This window comes from Hydra viridissima, unplaced genomic scaffold, assembly GCF_058129835.1.
Source record: "Hydra viridissima isolate aposymbiotic clone 2 unplaced genomic scaffold, HvirCarnegie_v1 scaffold_9, whole genome shotgun sequence".
In the NCBI taxonomy this organism is placed as follows: Eukaryota; Metazoa; Cnidaria; class Hydrozoa; order Anthoathecata; family Hydridae; genus Hydra; species Hydra viridissima.
Window position 1 is genome coordinate 440543 of NW_028324308.1, and position 16143 is coordinate 456685.

The window sequence follows — 16143 nt, forward strand, 5'->3', positions numbered from 1 at the left end:
TATTAATATTCTTTGCTTGAATACTAACATTTTAGAACTAACAACTGATGAGATTATTTTAATAACCCAACCACTACCTCCCTTTGCTAAAGTAAACACTGGTGATACACTTCATTTGGAGATTGAGTTGAATGTAACTGAAGAAATAGATGTGATCTGGGAATTCAATAGGAAAATATTATATGAAAATGATAAAGTTAAATTTGTTCAAAATGGTGCATTTCACTATCTCCTAATTTCTAATGTCAAAGTTGAAAATCAAGGAGTTTATGAAGTATTTGTTGGAGAAGGGGAAGACGAAATTTCTTGTTCATGTAAAGTTTATGTGGATGATGATGACAAACTCCCCTTATCCAATCATTCAAAATCACTTTCACATCAGACAAATTTAACTTCTTTAAATAACTTATCAGATAAAAATAATAGAAAGTATGAAAGAGATGTTGATAATCATGAAATAAGTTTTAATCAAAAAAGTAAGAGCTCTCTCTCAGAAAAACCACATTTAAATCAAAAGCAGAGTAATATAGAAAATCCTAAACAACTTTCAATGGGCACTAAAGATACAAGAACCAAAATAGCACCTGTTATTATTGAAAAGTGTGACATCAATCAAAACCTTCTTGTTGGTGATGACATTCAACTTTCTGTAGAAATTTTAACAGGGGACACAAACTCTTTGAAAGTTGAATGGTACAAAGGTCTTAAAGTCTTGAGTAATAAACAACCTGGTATATCCATTTTAGACAATAACCTTACATTAATTATAAAAGATTCAAAGATTACTGATGCTGGAAACTATAAATGTGTTGTTACTAACAAATATGGTAGCTGTGCAATAGAATTTAATGTCAAGATTTCAGGTTTTTTTATTTTGTATACTAATATTCTAACTATCAGTATTAATCATTAATGTCTCAGATATTTATTTAGGTTTCCTACTCAAATCTATTTCATTTTTATTATTTACTTTTATTGCATTTATTTAATTTCAAATATATATTTATTTTTTCTACTCAAATCTATTTCCAGTTAAACTACTGACTAGTTTTATGAAAGGTTATTTTAATGTTCTTCTTTTTCGTTTCAGCAAAAAAAGCTGATGTAAAGCCTGTAATTTCTGCAAAGTTCAACAAAAATATTAAAGTGAATGAAGCAGATAATTTAATACTTGAAGCTGATGTAAGTGGATTTCCTTTACCACAGGTAGATTGGTACTTTAACGGTCTTCCATTAAAAGTATCTAGTAATATCAAAATCTCAGTTGATAAAATGTCTCATATTTTATCTATTTGTAAATTTGAAGAGAAAAATGTTGGGTGTTACAAGCTAGTTGCTAATAATAAAGCAGGGTCAAGCTCTGTTTCAGCAGATGTTACCATTCTTGCAACTCTGCCTAAGTTTATTCACGAGCTTCAAAACATAAATGTGGTTGCATTAGATTCTGTAGTTTTTCAAGTCCATGTTTGCCACTGCGATAAAGTAAAGTGGTTTTTAGATGATCTTGAAATTGAAGAAGATGAGGATTTGGAGTTCAAACAAGAAGGTGATAAATTTTTTTTCTCTATTGCTCATGTAAATCTAGAGGATGCTGGTATTTATGAGTGTCATGCAATCAATAAGTATGGAACTTCAAAATCAAGCTGTGTGTTATCTGTAGCAGAACATAAGAAGAAATCTCTTCCTGTAATTAGGTGTGATATACCAGAGATATTAAAAATCAAAGCTGGAGAAACATTGTTATTAGATTTCAATATTGAAAACACTGACAAATTCCATGTCACCTTTTTTAAAGATGAGAGTGAAATCATAGAGACAAATCAAATTAAGATACATCACCAAGGTTCGCTTCACTCTCTAGAAATTTGTAATGTTCAGAAGGAGGATTCTGGTATTTATCTAATGGAAGTGGAGTTTGAAGGAGAGTTTCTAGATAAAGAGATTGAAGTTCAAGTTGAGCCAGCAGGTATTTAAGACTTTTTGAAATTCAGATGGCTATGTAAAAGGTACGTTGATTTACATTAATGTTTTAATGCATTTTAATTAATGGAGACTATTTTTTAGCTAAAACAAATATTCAACCCTCTCCTGCTATAAAGCCAAAGCCAAAATCATCACCTTCCAAACAACCTGACCTACCTGTGCTTGGTGAGTCAAAAATATATAGCAATGATGGCTCAGGTAAGTCAAATGATGGTTGCAAGATCAAAAATAACAAGATTCCCATGTTCACTTCAAAGTTGAAAGATGTTGAGGCATTTGAGATGAGTGCTGTGAGACTTGATGTTGTAGCTGTGGGTAAGACTTTAATAACTCTAATGACTGCTTAAAAATTTAGTTTTATTACAATGTTGCTATAGTGATATTTTTTATAACTCTAGGTGCTGAGCTGGAGTTTAATTGGTATAAAAATAACATTTGTATTGATGACGATGATCACTTTTTTATCGAAGAAGATGATGATAGTAGCACATTGATTATTCGAGAAGCAACTGTAAAAGATAGTGGTGTGTATAAATGTGTTGTTTTTAACAAAGAAGGGGAGGACAAAACATCAGCAGAGCTTTTTGTTCAAGGTACTTAAAGATAAAATTTTCATTAGATTTATTTATTTTTTTGTATTATGACACTTTAACTATTCTCTCTTTATCAGTTTTTTTTTAATTGATCTGGTTGTTTTTTTATTATTATTATTATTTTTTTTTTTATTTTTTGTTGGCATTATTAGGTAATTAGTATTATAAGTAAAAATATAGGTTTACATTTTATTTTTATTTGTTTAATGTTTATGTGAAGGACAGGGATTTGATACCTCAGATGACAGTGAATCAGAATCGGAGTCTGTTACAGAGTCAGTTTTTTTATTTTTCAAATTTTATATTTAAAAAATTCAGCTTTTCTTATTCTTTAAGTTTTAATTTTTATGAACAAAATTATATGAAGATTTTATAAATATAGTATATAAAGATGAATTAATTTGAGCTAATGATTGTATTTATTGATTTTTTGTCAAATTATTTCAGGTCAGATTCAGATGAAAGTTTATCTGAAAATTTATCTGATGCTCAAATTTTGGTACCTGAAATTATTCTTCCACTGTGCAATCAAAAGGCGTTAATTGGTGATACAGTAATATTTTCTTGTTGTGTAGCAGGTTTAGCTGAAGAACATCTACCAGCCAAGTGGTACATCAACTCTAATCTATTGAAGCCTAATAACAGAGTTAAGCAAAGTATTGAGAACGATAGTGAAGTATTTAGTTTAACCATTTCAAATGTTTCTTTTTCTGACTGTGGAGTATACAAGCTTGTCTTCTCAAATCCTAATCAACCAATAGAAAGTTCAGCTTCGTTAGAAGTTAAAGGTAAATAATGTCAAGATTTTAACTTTTTCTAATATTAGCATTTATCACGGGTTATTCATAAGTTATTGAACAAAATAAAAACTTAAGTATATATAAGTAAAGAAAATAAATAAAGTTTTTTTAAAGTTTAAGTTTTTTTTTTTTTTTTCTAAAATAAAGTTTTTAAATTTTTGAATAAAAATCAGTTATTTCTTATATGAAAAAATTCCATCATCTGCAATAGATCTCAGTTTTGCTTTGACACCATTCATACTGTGAAAAATTCAAATCAATTTCTTTTAGTTTTAATTTGATGCAACCAACTAAGACTTGCTCTGTTAAAGTTTGCCAACTTACTTTGTAAATCTTTTGAGCCAAATGTTTCACAAGTTATCAGTTGGTTGTTTTTAAGACGCATTCGGTAGGTTAATCAACAGATTCGTCTATTCAATTTAGAGAATCTTTAGAGTAATAAGAACTTACCAGATCTTGCCAAAATAAAAAGTTAAAGTTGCTATGGTACTTGTGAATGAATGGAAGTCTTTTTTCTAAATATTTGTTAATATAGATTGATGTATTGATAGCTACAGCCTTGGAAGTACGAAACAATGGCCTGAATGTACCACAGGCAGATATGGCTATCCACATTAATAATTTTTTCTGAAATTTCTCTTTTCCTACAAAGTAAACACTTTCTGGGCATGTTTTTTTGATGTTTATGTAGTATTCAGATTTTCCAGTCATGTTATCACTTGCAAAACAAAATATTTTTCAAAATTGATGACCAAGTAGAAGTGATTTCATATTATAGAGCTGTGATTTCATATTATAGAGCTGTGATTTCATATTATAGAGCTGTGATTTCATATTATAGAGCTGTGATTTCATATTATAGAGCTGTGATTTCATATTATAGAGCTGTGATTTCATATTATAGAGCTGTGATTTCATATTATAGAGCTGTGATTTCATATTATAGAGCTGTGATTTCATATTATTGAGCTGTGATTTCATATTATAGAGCTGTGATTTCATATTATAGAGCTGGTTCACAAGTTTTCTACTTCTTTTTTTTGCTTTTATTTGTTGTTCAATAGTGTTGTTCAATTTGGGAGTCTTTTCATGTCTTCTGTATTGTATATTCATTTATTTAATTGACAACCAATTGTCAATTGATTTACAAACCCAATTCTCTCTAGCTGACCCCTTTTTGATTGTTTAGAAGTCTCTTTAATTTGGCTTTCTCTAAGATGTTAGACAGCTAGAGTGTTTTTTATCAGAAAAAAACTGAGTAGTTTTAAGTCTTTTTAAGTTATAAGATAACTTATAAGAGATAATTCTCCACAAGAAATAATGCTATATAAGAGATTGTATTTTAAGTTATTCCTTCTTTTTTAAGATGATTTAGGATTTTACAATTTTTTGTTAGTTTTTTTTTACAACAAAAATTCTGAGACATTTTTAAAAAGATTTGCATTTTGCTGCATTCAACCTCATTTTAATGTGTTTTAAGTAATAAAGTAAACATTTCATAGATTTTTTTTACATACACATCTAACTACATGATTGTTTAGTTAGAATAATTAAACAAAAATTTGTCCGATAACTTATGCATCTCCCTTTTATCAGGTAAACTTAATTATAGCTAAACATTTGTTATCTCTTCTTCTTTTTAGATCTTCCAGATACCGGAGTTGATTTTTTAATTAATACCAAAGGCTCAAAGAATGAGAAGTATTCATAGTTTTTTGTTGTTAAAAAACCTTTTTATTTATATTTTCTTGTATAATCTGAAAACCTTTTTGAAAACGAATGTGTTTTACACCATATTTTGCATATGTTTTAAAAGTTCTGATTTTTGCTATCAGTTTTATACTTCATTTTTTGTTCTTGTACTTTTTTTTTTTTTTTTTAAACAATTTATTTTCAAAAAGGAAACCTCAACCAACTGTTGCTGCTAAGCCTTTTAAAACTCCGCTTCATGAAGATTCTCAACTTTCAAAAGGTCTTTAATATAGCTGTACACTATTTATAAAGCATTTATCATGTTGTTAATTTTTTTTTTTTTTTGGTTTAGTGTGTTGCTTTTAAAGGTGTATATATTTACAGGTGTTATTAAAATGGCGCCTCAACCAGATATAATGGTTGAAAATATTGTTGCTGTTGAAGAAGAAATTGTTGCCAATACTGTTGAAATTGCTTATGAAGCTCCTAAAGGAATGTATGTTAAAAAATGAATTAGTCTATTTTCATTGGAATACATTTTATTACCATAATGAATTAGCATGATTATGTCAAAAAATTATCATTTTATTACCATAATGAATTAGCATGATTATGTCAAAAAAATTTTACTTTGAAATATCTTGTTATAGAACAGAATCCTTCAATGCAGAAGATGAAGAAATAGCTCAAATTAATTCAAATGATCCTAATATGAAAATTAACTTGAATGATTCTGGTATGAAGTTTCTAGCTATAAAGGAAATGCACACAGGTCTAAATAGAGAAGTCTTGAGGCATCAGTTTGAAAAATCTGGTAAGTTTTCACTTTGAAAAAAGGAACTAAAGTTGAAAACATTTAATCCTAAATAAAATTAATAAAAATCAAGTGTAAAGAAAAACCTGTCAGTGTAAACCAATCAAAGTTACAGCAAGCTATGTTTTGTTGTAAGGGTTTTGTATAAATATCACTAACACAAAATATAATTATGCATATATATATGTGTGTGTGTGTGTGTGTGTGTGTGTGTGTGTGTGTGTGTGTGTGTGTGTGTGTGTGTGTGTGTGTGTGTGTGTGTGTGTGTGTGTGTGTGTGTGTGTATGATGTTGTCCTTCTTCCTTATGTTTTTGCTTTTGAAACTGGGATTTTACTTTTTTTACATAACCGTACCAACTGTCAGTAAAGTAAACTTCTACCCAATAAGGTTATTGCTATTAATTTGTTTTGGTCATGATTGTAGGTATTGATGTAGTTGTAATGCCTGCTACTCCACGTGATTCTCCTTTAAGTAATGCTAAACCAGAAGTTGTAAAAAAACCTGAAGATCTTGAGCTTAAGGTTGGTGATGTTGCTGAATTTGAGGTGGTTCTTAAAGATAGAGGTGATAATATTGTTTCCTGGAAGAAAGATGGCAATCTTTTGTTTTCATCGGGTAGAATTAAGATATGGGATAAAGGGAAAAAATTTTTTTTACAAGTAAAGAACTTGATTGAAAGTGATGAAGGATTGTATGAATGTCATATCCGTAATGAGTTTGGTGAAACTATGCTTGATGTTGCTCTTACCATTGATTGTAAGTTTGATTAAGTTTTGATTGTAAGTTCATATTTTACATTTTTAATACACTTCACATCATTTTTAATAATGATGTGAAGCAATATATCCACTTATTTATATATATGCACATTTGAAAAATGTTGCAGGCATGTTTTTATGTGTGTGTGCTATGAAAGAACACCTTTATTTTTTGTTTTTCAAGCCTCAGATGATGATTCTGATGAAGATGAAGATTCTGAGGAAGTTGATGATGAAATTCAGTTAATAAAACAACTTGAAAAAGAGTATGTCATTAATGAAGGAGAGCTCTTAAAACTTGAAGTCAAAACAGCATACAATGGTGATTTGCCCCTGATTGCTTCTTGGTATTATGATAATATGAAACTCATAGCGAATGAAGATATTCTCTTATCATCAAATGGAGATGTTCACACTTTATTGATACCAGTAACTGTATTTGAGGATGAAGGCAATTACAAATGCATAGTATCTAATGAAGTAAGTTCAGTGGAAAGTCAGACTGTGGTGTTTATTGAAAGTACAGTTCAGGAAGATCCTAAAAATGTGCAGTTAGAAAAACCTCCTGTTATAAAACAACTCAGAGATTGCTCCAAACAGGTTGGAGAAAAAGTGATTATTGAAACAGAGATATCTAATAGTAATATCGTTAAATGGTTTATTAATAATGAAATTGTGTCAGAATCACGAAGGATTCAAACTTTAGAAAAGAATGGTGTGTATAGTCTTATTATTAATTCTCTAACTCAAGCTGACGAAGGTGAAGTGAAAGTCACTGCTATAAATGATGCTGGTTTATCTGAATCTGCTTGTGAATTGCTAGTTGAAGGTATGATTATGATAACTTTATTTATTGTTAGATTTTAACATTAATTTTTGTGTCTTTTTTAATGCATTTTTTCAAGTTCTTACTTGTAGTAATTTGTTAATTATACAAATATTGATAATTAACAAATTACTACAAGTAAGAATTTGATAAAAATATATTTTGTTGTAAAGTTTTAATAGGTTTGTTACAACAACCCAAAAAATGTTACTTTGTCTTTTTTAAGAAAAATATATTGAAACTGGAAGGCAATAAGATTAAAAAATAAGATATTTCACTTTTTTGAAGTGTTGTATGATGGCTATAAAATTATCTTCAAAAATGTACTAAACAATTGTTATTTTTTATCTGCCTTCTACAGCTTTTTTACATTTTGACTTTTTTCTAGAAATTGAAATAGTCAAAAACAAGAATGCTTCTCACAACTTAAAATTTAACAAATCAGAAAATGAAGATGAAGAAAAAGAAGGAATTTTCTATGATAAAAACAGACAAGTCATAGAAAATCTAGCTGAAGATACTGAACAAGTTAATAAAGCTCCATCGTTTCTTGCTCCTCTTACTTCTCATCAAGTCACTCAAGGAAACTTTGTTCGTTTGGACGTTGAAGTAACTTGCATTGCTCCTTATAAAGTAAAATGGTTACGTGGTGGTGTAGAAATAAATCACAAAAATTTTCCTAATCTTACCTTACTATCAGACAAAGATCTTCATTCAGTTTTGATTGCAGAAGCTCAGCTTATAGATACTGCATTGTTTACATGTATTGCTTCTAATACATATGGGGAGGCATCTTGTTCAGCTGACTTACTTGTTCTGCGTATGTTTTTAGTTTTCATAAGTTTCAAAGATCTGAATGTTTTTAAAGTTCTGTAATATTACAAATCATTTTTACATATATACTTCCTTCATGTCTGTATGTTTTATAAGTTTAATGTCCTATTAAGAATTAATTTTGATAGATCTTTCAATTTAGAGAATTTTTTTTAATCAGAAGATATTTATTTGCAGCTAAAATTGATTCTTCTAATGATGATCTGCTAACAAGTGATCAAAAAAATATTGCTGTTAATGATGAAGAGGAGGTGAGATTAAGTGAAGATTTTAAAAAATACAAAATAGAAATAAGCCACAACTTTACTATCTTCCTACTTTTCTATTTCAGGATTTATCAATGCTGTCATATGCTGCAATAGATGATTACAATCCATTAACAGATGATTTCCTATCTTTGAAAAAAGATGACATAGTTGAAGTACTTGATTCAAGCCATAGTGATGCTTGGCTAGTGCGAAATACGACAACTCTGGGTGATATTGGTTTTGTGTCACCTAGCATTTTAAAAAAAGTTCAAAAAGCACCGAGGTTTTTTCTTTGGAATTCTTTAAATATAGTTTTCAGTTTTTCTTTTCTTTTTTGGTTTAATGTAGTTTAATCAAATTAATAAATGTCATTAGTAGCGAATGTCTATCAGATGATACTCAAAAGACAGATACCAAAGAAGATAGTAGAGTAGATGATATAAACAAAGAAGCAATTCAGAAAGATTTGGTAAAAGCTTAAAATTGTTCATCTTCATTACTGTTCTCATTTTTGTTACTGTTCTCATCTTCGTTATTGTTCTTTATAATGTTGTAGAAAAATTATTTTAAATAGATCAAGTATGTTGCAATTGCAAACTTTGAAGCCAAATCACCAAGTGAGTTATCTTTGAGTGAAGGAATGGTTGTTGAATTGCTTGATGGTACTCCAAGCCGTGAATATTGGCTTGTTCGTGCAGTTAATGAAGATGGTACCTTTGGCCTTGAAGGACTGGTACCAAGCACTCATTTAGAAGTTAAAGGGCAATATAAAACTCCAATTTTGAAGGATGATTCACAAGACAAACAGGATTCTAGTCGAAGTCACAGAGAGTATGCTAGATCAAGTTGTTTTAATTTTTTGCTTCTAATTAGTTCATCTATGTTTCTTAATATTTTCAGCTATAATTAAAACTTTAAATTTATTTAAAAATTGTTGTTTTTTTTTATTTTGCAGAAAAGTTCTTAAAGAGATTTATAATACAGAGAAGACTTATGTAGATCAATTAGGGAGTGTTCTTAAGGTAATTCCATATTTTGTATAATTAACTAATTTAATGACCTAGCAAAATATACAATACTTACATTAGTGAATTGGTTATTCTTTAGAATCATGTTTTGAAACTAGAAGATACCACAGCTGATATTCCACCTATTTTGCAAGGGAAATCAAATACCATCTTCTCAAATATTGCTGATATTCATAAGTTACATTTTAAGTGAGTAGTGTGTGTAGTAGAATAAGTTACATTTTAAGTGTGTAGTGCATGTAGAAAGTTATTGCTTTTTTTTATAATTCAGTTACTTGATTACTTTTTCAATATTATAGCACATTGTTACCACAAATTGCAGAATCCATTACAGATCATAAATCAATGGCATCAGTTTTCTACAATAATGTATGTAAAAGTTTATTTTTTAATGAACTCAAGTAAGCTTGTTATAATTTTTACAATTTTTTGAAATGATATCATTCTTGTCATCCTCATCATTTATGTATATAAAGTTATATAAAAAGTATTCAAGGATGCTTATCTGTTTTATTTTGAATTCTAGCTATTTATCTTTTAGCAGTAATGTCTTTCTAATCTTGACAAATTAATGCATAAACTTTAAAACCACAAGCCCTATCAATGTGTGAGAAAGGTTCCTTAATATTTTTGACACACTTAAGCAAGCTCCATGATCCTTTTTATCCCAAAGTTTTTTTCTTATAAGCTTATTGAGATATAGAATTTTCATTTGGCAGTATATTTGCTATATAAATTTCTTCTTCTTTTTTTAGTCTTATGAGCTGGAAAAGCTGTATCTTGAATTTTGTGTAAGCAGGCCTGCTGCTGATGAAATACTTAATAAACCAGAGAGCATTGAATTCTGGGATGTATGAAATTAAACTTTTTTTTAATTCAAATTATGATTATATTTTGTACCTATATAAATAAGCTTTTATTATAAAGGTTTCTTTTTAAAGATGCTGTATTTTTAGACATTCCAACATGACATCGAAGATGCTCATTCTCTTCGTGCATACTTAATAACACCTGTCCAGCGTATTACTCGCTACCAACTATTATTGAAAGTTTGTTTATATTTTATTTTCTTACATTAAATAATCAATTATATAATAGTTCAAGAGTAGATAAAGACTTTCTTATTATATATATGTATATATGTGTGTGTGTGTGTGTGTGTGTGTGTGTGTGTTTGTGTGTGTGTGTGTGTGTGTGTGTGTGTGTGTGTGTGTGTGTGTGTGTGTGTATGTGTGTGTATATTCTGTATATTTTTAAAAATAAGGGATGTAAAAAATTCAAAAACACTTTTAAAATGTTTTAAAACAATAAGAAATTTTTTTTTTTTTACAGGAAGTTTTAAAGTATACGACACGTTTGGGTGAAGATACCACTGCTGTAGAGGTGCTTATAGTCTCATGTTTTTTTTTAAATGTAGCTACACTGGTGTGTATGTCAAGACTTTAGGCTATTTAAAAGTGACCTTGATTACATAGAATTGAGTTATATACTAAGTCAAGTTTTTTTTTATTGAATTTTTTCAAGCAAAACTAAAAAAAGATGTTGTATATGGTTGATTTAATTATACACTGGGTTTATTTATACACTATATATTTTTATGCATATTTATTTTTAGATATAATTATGCTCTGACATATATAGTACTTGCTTTAGATTACCTTGTTACTATTTATTTAGGGGGCTTTGTCAAAAATTAGTAACATCATCCAGAATGTGAATGATTCTATGCATGTTATGAAGATTATCGGATATGAGGTAAAAAATCTTTTATTTTACTGCTATTTGTTACTTCAAAAACTGTTTTTTATATTTTAAATATAATTTTGTAGTTTTTGCTGTAATATTTATTTAAATTCAACAAACTCATTTATATATATATATATATATATATATATATATATATATATATATATATATATATATATATATATATATATATATATATATATATATATATATTTTGTTATGTTCATCACCATTCATATAGCTTGTTTACCTTAATTTTTTCATGTCAGGGAGAAATTCCATTAGATGAATGTGGTGCAGTTTTAAAGAGGGTATTTTATTTTTAAATCAGCTTTAGTTAAAACACAGGGCTTAGCCCTGGAACTAGACCCCTTTAAACCCCTTTAAACTCTCTTCAAATTTTTTTTTTTTACTTAAATAGAACAACTTTTAGTGTATATATTTAAAGATATTATATATTCATCAAGTTATTAACAACTTAAAAATAATCAAACTTTGTGTTTGAATACTTAGAATGATGTGTTGTGTTGGGAAGGTAGCAAAGGTCGAGGTAAAGGAAAAGAGCGACATTTATTTTTATGTAAAAGACTGTTGATTGGTACCAAGAAAACAGAATTACATGGAGAAATTAATTATACTTTCAAGTTTTGCATGAAGGTATTTTTTTTTTTTTTTTGCATGAAGGTAATTTGTGTTTTTGATTTTTATTATTGTTTCTATTTAAGTGTATTAAGGAGAATGTGTAAGAGCTTGCTTTTTGGTAATAGGCTTCAGATGTGGGACAGACAGAGAATATTGAAGGTTTTCCTACTCGCTGGAGTATTTGGAGTGGAAATTCAGCATCTACTGCAAGTTCACATTTTACATTAGAGGTGCTACTGTCTTACTTTTTTGTAAAATTTATAAAACAGTTTAAAGAAATTCAATGTGACAATATTTTTAGCTGAACATTTTTTAATTACACAGGCAAAGACAGAGCATGAAAAAGTAAGTTGGGTGACTGAACTTAGAGAACTTCTTGCAAATCAATTGACAGCACTCAAAGGTTTTTTTGTTGTTTACTTGTTTTTTGCTGTCTCAATGTTTTTTACTAATGATAAAAGAAGCCATACACTATTAATTCATTTACAAAGCTGCTGTTGTTTGTTCATTTACAGATTATTTATTATTGATATTTTACAGACCAGCTATTATTGATATTTTAAGGCAATTATTTGTATGTTTAATATTAGTGCAGCAGATTAGCATAACAATTGTGCAAGAGTGGATAAAAGCATGAAACTTTTTTTAGATGTAGAAAATAAGTATCCAATGCATTTAAGATATGGTGGCACGTCCAGTTTTACCAAAAAAGTATGGTAAATGAGCTGGAGAAAGATGAAGAATTATTACGTCACTTTTCACGGAATTTTTTTTTTTTGTAACAAAATTTTAAATAAATTACCGTATAATTACCGCATAGTCTAAATTTATCCAATCATATTGCACTTTTAAAAAAACGATTAAAAAAAAGTGATTAAAAAAAAGCGATTAAAAAACAAATGACATCACAAATAAAATATAAAAGTTTTGAAAAATAGATAAACAATATTTATTGATTAAAAGTAAGTTTATAGTTATTTTTTAAAATGTGTTGACTATCGCTATGTTTGATATATAAATTAGTAGAGGAAGTGAAACTCTATTATAGAGTACCTTAATTTTTTTTACAGGATGTTTATTACTCATTTTATACCAATTAACACAAAAAAGTTAATTAATAAGCTTGATTTTATTTTATTCATAAATTTAGACGCACAATCAAAAAAGTCTTATACCTTGTTAGTTGATAGTTAATTAGTAGTTTTTTTCCCATATTTCTCATTAATAGGCCTAAATTATTTGATTTTCTCAAATGACCTTATATAAATATAACTTACCTGTAATTAGTTAATCATTATTTAACAAATAAACAAAAGTTAAGTTAATTTTGCACTAAAAAGACGCGAAAAATGGGCAAAAGACGTATCAATCAAGCTGAAAGATGGCAAGTTATTGCTCACATCAAAGAAGGAACCAAAAGTAATAGAGAAATTGCCAGGTTAATTGGAGTCTCTGAGAAATGCGTTCGGACAACGAAGCAAAACTTTCTTCACACTGGTGGTGCCAGCGAGAAAATGAGGCCAGGTAGACCCTTGTCAACCACCAGAAAGGACGATAGTACCCTTTTTAGAGCTGTCAGACCTAATCCAAGAATTAGTTACAAAGAATTGACCACAGAATTCAATACAACGCGAAATACATCTATTTCTCAAAGTACAGTCCGCCAAATACTTATCAAATACAAGATTGGAGTCTACTCTGCTTTGAAGAAACCACTCCTGCATCTATATGATAAACAAAGGAGACTAAAATGGTGTCGTGAAAGAAGGTATTGGACAATAGAACAATGGAAAAACATTATGTGGAGTGATGAGTGTAACTTTGAGCTTATCAATCACAAATCTATCGTAACAGTCAAAAGAATGGCTTACGAAAAGTATTACGCCAAGTACATTAGACCGACTGTACAAAGGGGAGGAGGCTCAATAGGAATCTGATCATGCTTCAATTACAAAGGTGTTGGTATGTGCCAAACATAAACCGGAAGAATCAACTCCAGAATATTCGTAGAATTACTGGAAAATAACCTAATTCCATCAATTGACCTGTTTATGCTCTATGATAAACCATGGAAACTTCAACAAGATGGCGCTACTGCACATACTGTATACTATACAAAGGAGTGGTTCAACGATAATAATTTACTGGTAGCGATACAACCTCAGCTTTTTGTGGCAAAGGTAAAAAAACAGCATGGTCTACTTGGTCTTCTTTCAATGATGTAACTGATGCATTTTTGGCACTTTCTGCAGCTCATGATCCAATGACGGATGAAACTTTGTTGTTACTTGAAAGATTTGTCATTTTATTGTATCATCGAACTGCTGAGCAAAAAAGTGTAAATTCTGCAAGGCAGTATTTCTTTACTCAAAAGAACTGGCAGATTGAAAACATTCCACCCACGCGTGATGCACTAATGCAGCATGTGAAGCGTGCAGCGTATCAGGCGTATATTTGGAGTCAAGCATTGATAGTATCGCCAACTTTACATAGCCCAAGTGAATGGGGTTGGAAGCTAGAAGGAAGTGATTGGCATCCAATATGGATGACGCTTCCTGAAGCTGATAAATGCTGTCCTGAGTTAATTCAGTGCGGATGTAAGACAGGTTGTACAACACGCCGCTGTAAATGTGTTCGTAACAGCTTAAAATGTACTGCTCTTTGCAGTTGTCAAGGAGAGTGTACCAGAGATTGAAATGTAACAATGTATAGATCAATATTAACTAATATGCTTATTAAAAGTTGTTTTGGCTTCTTAGCTGCTTTAAACTTTTTTATTGAGTAACAAGTTTTTTAGAAATATTTATTAAAAAAATTTAAAAAAATTTTTTTTTAAAAAAAAAGCAGGGGGGGAGGGGGTATTTCTTGGGCAAGAGGGCCGTGCCCAAGCCCCTTTCCCACTCATTGGTGCATATGCGATCAATGTATACTTTGAATGATCTACCATCCCTTAAATTTTGGCCAAGATTAGTTAAAGGGATTAAAATTTAATAAGGTTTTTATAAATCCAAGATGGCAGTAACTGCCATCATGGATTCAAGACAGTTCTGGTCATGCTATGCTTTGCCACCATATCTTAAAATGATCAGCATAATTTTCTGAGTTATTGGTGAAAATTTCATGCTTTTATCCACTTTTGCACAATTTTAGTCATTTTTAATGCTAATCTGCTGCACTATATTAATTTGGAAACATCTTTTTTAAAAACAAGTTTTCATATTTTTGTACTAATGCATGATCACTAAAATTTTGTGCAAAGTTCAAAGGGGCATAATTATTCTATATATATATATATATATATATATATATATATATATATATATATATATATATATATATATATATATATATATATATATATCCAAATATCTTGATCTAAATGTTTATACATACATACATGCATACATGCATGCATGCATACATACATACATACATACATACATACATACATACATACATACATACATACATACATACATACATACATACATACATACATACATACATACATACATACATACATATTCTGATATTCAAATATGAAATCTGGTATTCAGATTTGTTCTCAACATTTCAGTTCTTCATTTTTATCTTAGCTGCGGTGTTTTGATGACCTTTTCCTGTTTTAAATTAGTAAAATAAATTGTTTACAATTTTCTAAATTGTTTACTATTTTTTAAATAAAGTTTGTAAATTTTTTGTTCTTCTTGCCTCTCATTCTGAGGATATTTTTTTAATAAAGTTGTTAAATATGTAAAAGCAAAAAAATATAAATAAACCATGTTTTTTAGTGAGTTTGCTAAAAAATTTTGCAACTAAAAGTTATGTCAAGTTAAATGCTGCATGTTTTTTTAGTCTAAAAGGCTGCACAAAACTTTATTGATTGTACATTAGTTTACTATTTAATTGTGCCATGAGTTTATTTACTTTCTTAACTGAAAAAAAAAAAAAAACGACATCAACTTTTTACAGCTTTTGTTTTAAAGAAACATTATCCTTTCTTATTTCTTCCTTAATGCCCTCTGTCATTTATATCTTAGCATCTTATCTCATTCAGAATGTTTTCCTAATTTCCTAAATTATACTACAAAAACAACAGAGTTTAATTGAGTTTAGTAAGTAATATGTTGTCTTAATTTTTAAATCTCTTATATTTAAGCTTCTAATGTTTACAATAT

The 16143-nt window shown here is 29.0% G+C and overlaps 2 protein-coding genes across 7 annotated transcripts in view; both read left to right on the forward strand.

The window, feature by feature from the left end:
* Window positions 1–16143, forward strand: part of LOC145186002 (obscurin-like) — a 57609-nt gene that overhangs the window by 31872 nt on the left and 9594 nt on the right. For 2 of the 6 annotated variants that reach the window (XM_090098211.1, XM_090098212.1), the window contains exons 34-61: window positions 36–863; window positions 1091–1966; window positions 2053–2298; window positions 2382–2576; window positions 2797–2851; window positions 3024–3364; window positions 5020–5077; window positions 5278–5348; window positions 5453–5564; window positions 5719–5882; window positions 6307–6639; window positions 6826–7470; window positions 7856–8287; window positions 8479–8552; window positions 8633–8832; window positions 8925–9018; window positions 9124–9380; window positions 9505–9571; window positions 9657–9766; window positions 9877–9946; window positions 10333–10428; window positions 10534–10626; window positions 10910–10960; window positions 11255–11332; window positions 11593–11634; window positions 11837–11980; window positions 12091–12195; window positions 12290–12368. In XM_090098211.1, coding sequence (XP_089954337.1) covers window positions 36–863; window positions 1091–1966; window positions 2053–2298; window positions 2382–2576; window positions 2797–2851; window positions 3024–3364; window positions 5020–5077; window positions 5278–5348; window positions 5453–5564; window positions 5719–5882; window positions 6307–6639; window positions 6826–7470; window positions 7856–8287; window positions 8479–8552; window positions 8633–8832; window positions 8925–9018; window positions 9124–9380; window positions 9505–9571; window positions 9657–9766; window positions 9877–9946; window positions 10333–10428; window positions 10534–10626; window positions 10910–10960; window positions 11255–11332; window positions 11593–11634; window positions 11837–11980; window positions 12091–12195; window positions 12290–12368 — 5916 coding nt within the window. The remainder of the gene's footprint in view (window positions 1–35; window positions 864–1090; window positions 1967–2052; window positions 2299–2381; window positions 2577–2796; window positions 2852–3023; window positions 3365–5019; window positions 5078–5277; window positions 5349–5452; window positions 5565–5718; window positions 5883–6306; window positions 6640–6825; window positions 7471–7855; window positions 8288–8478; window positions 8553–8632; window positions 8833–8924; window positions 9019–9123; window positions 9381–9504; window positions 9572–9656; window positions 9767–9876; window positions 9947–10332; window positions 10429–10533; window positions 10627–10909; window positions 10961–11254; window positions 11333–11592; window positions 11635–11836; window positions 11981–12090; window positions 12196–12289; window positions 12369–16143) is intronic. The other 4 variants (XM_090098213.1, XM_090098214.1, XM_090098215.1 and 1 more) reach the window with 4 other exon arrangements.
* Window positions 14111–14673, forward strand: LOC149883495 (uncharacterized). The gene has a single exon (XM_090098237.1). The coding sequence runs from the start codon at window positions 14229–14231 to the stop codon at window positions 14658–14660; it is 432 nt and encodes a 143-aa protein (XP_089954363.1). The 5' UTR covers window positions 14111–14228; the 3' UTR covers window positions 14661–14673.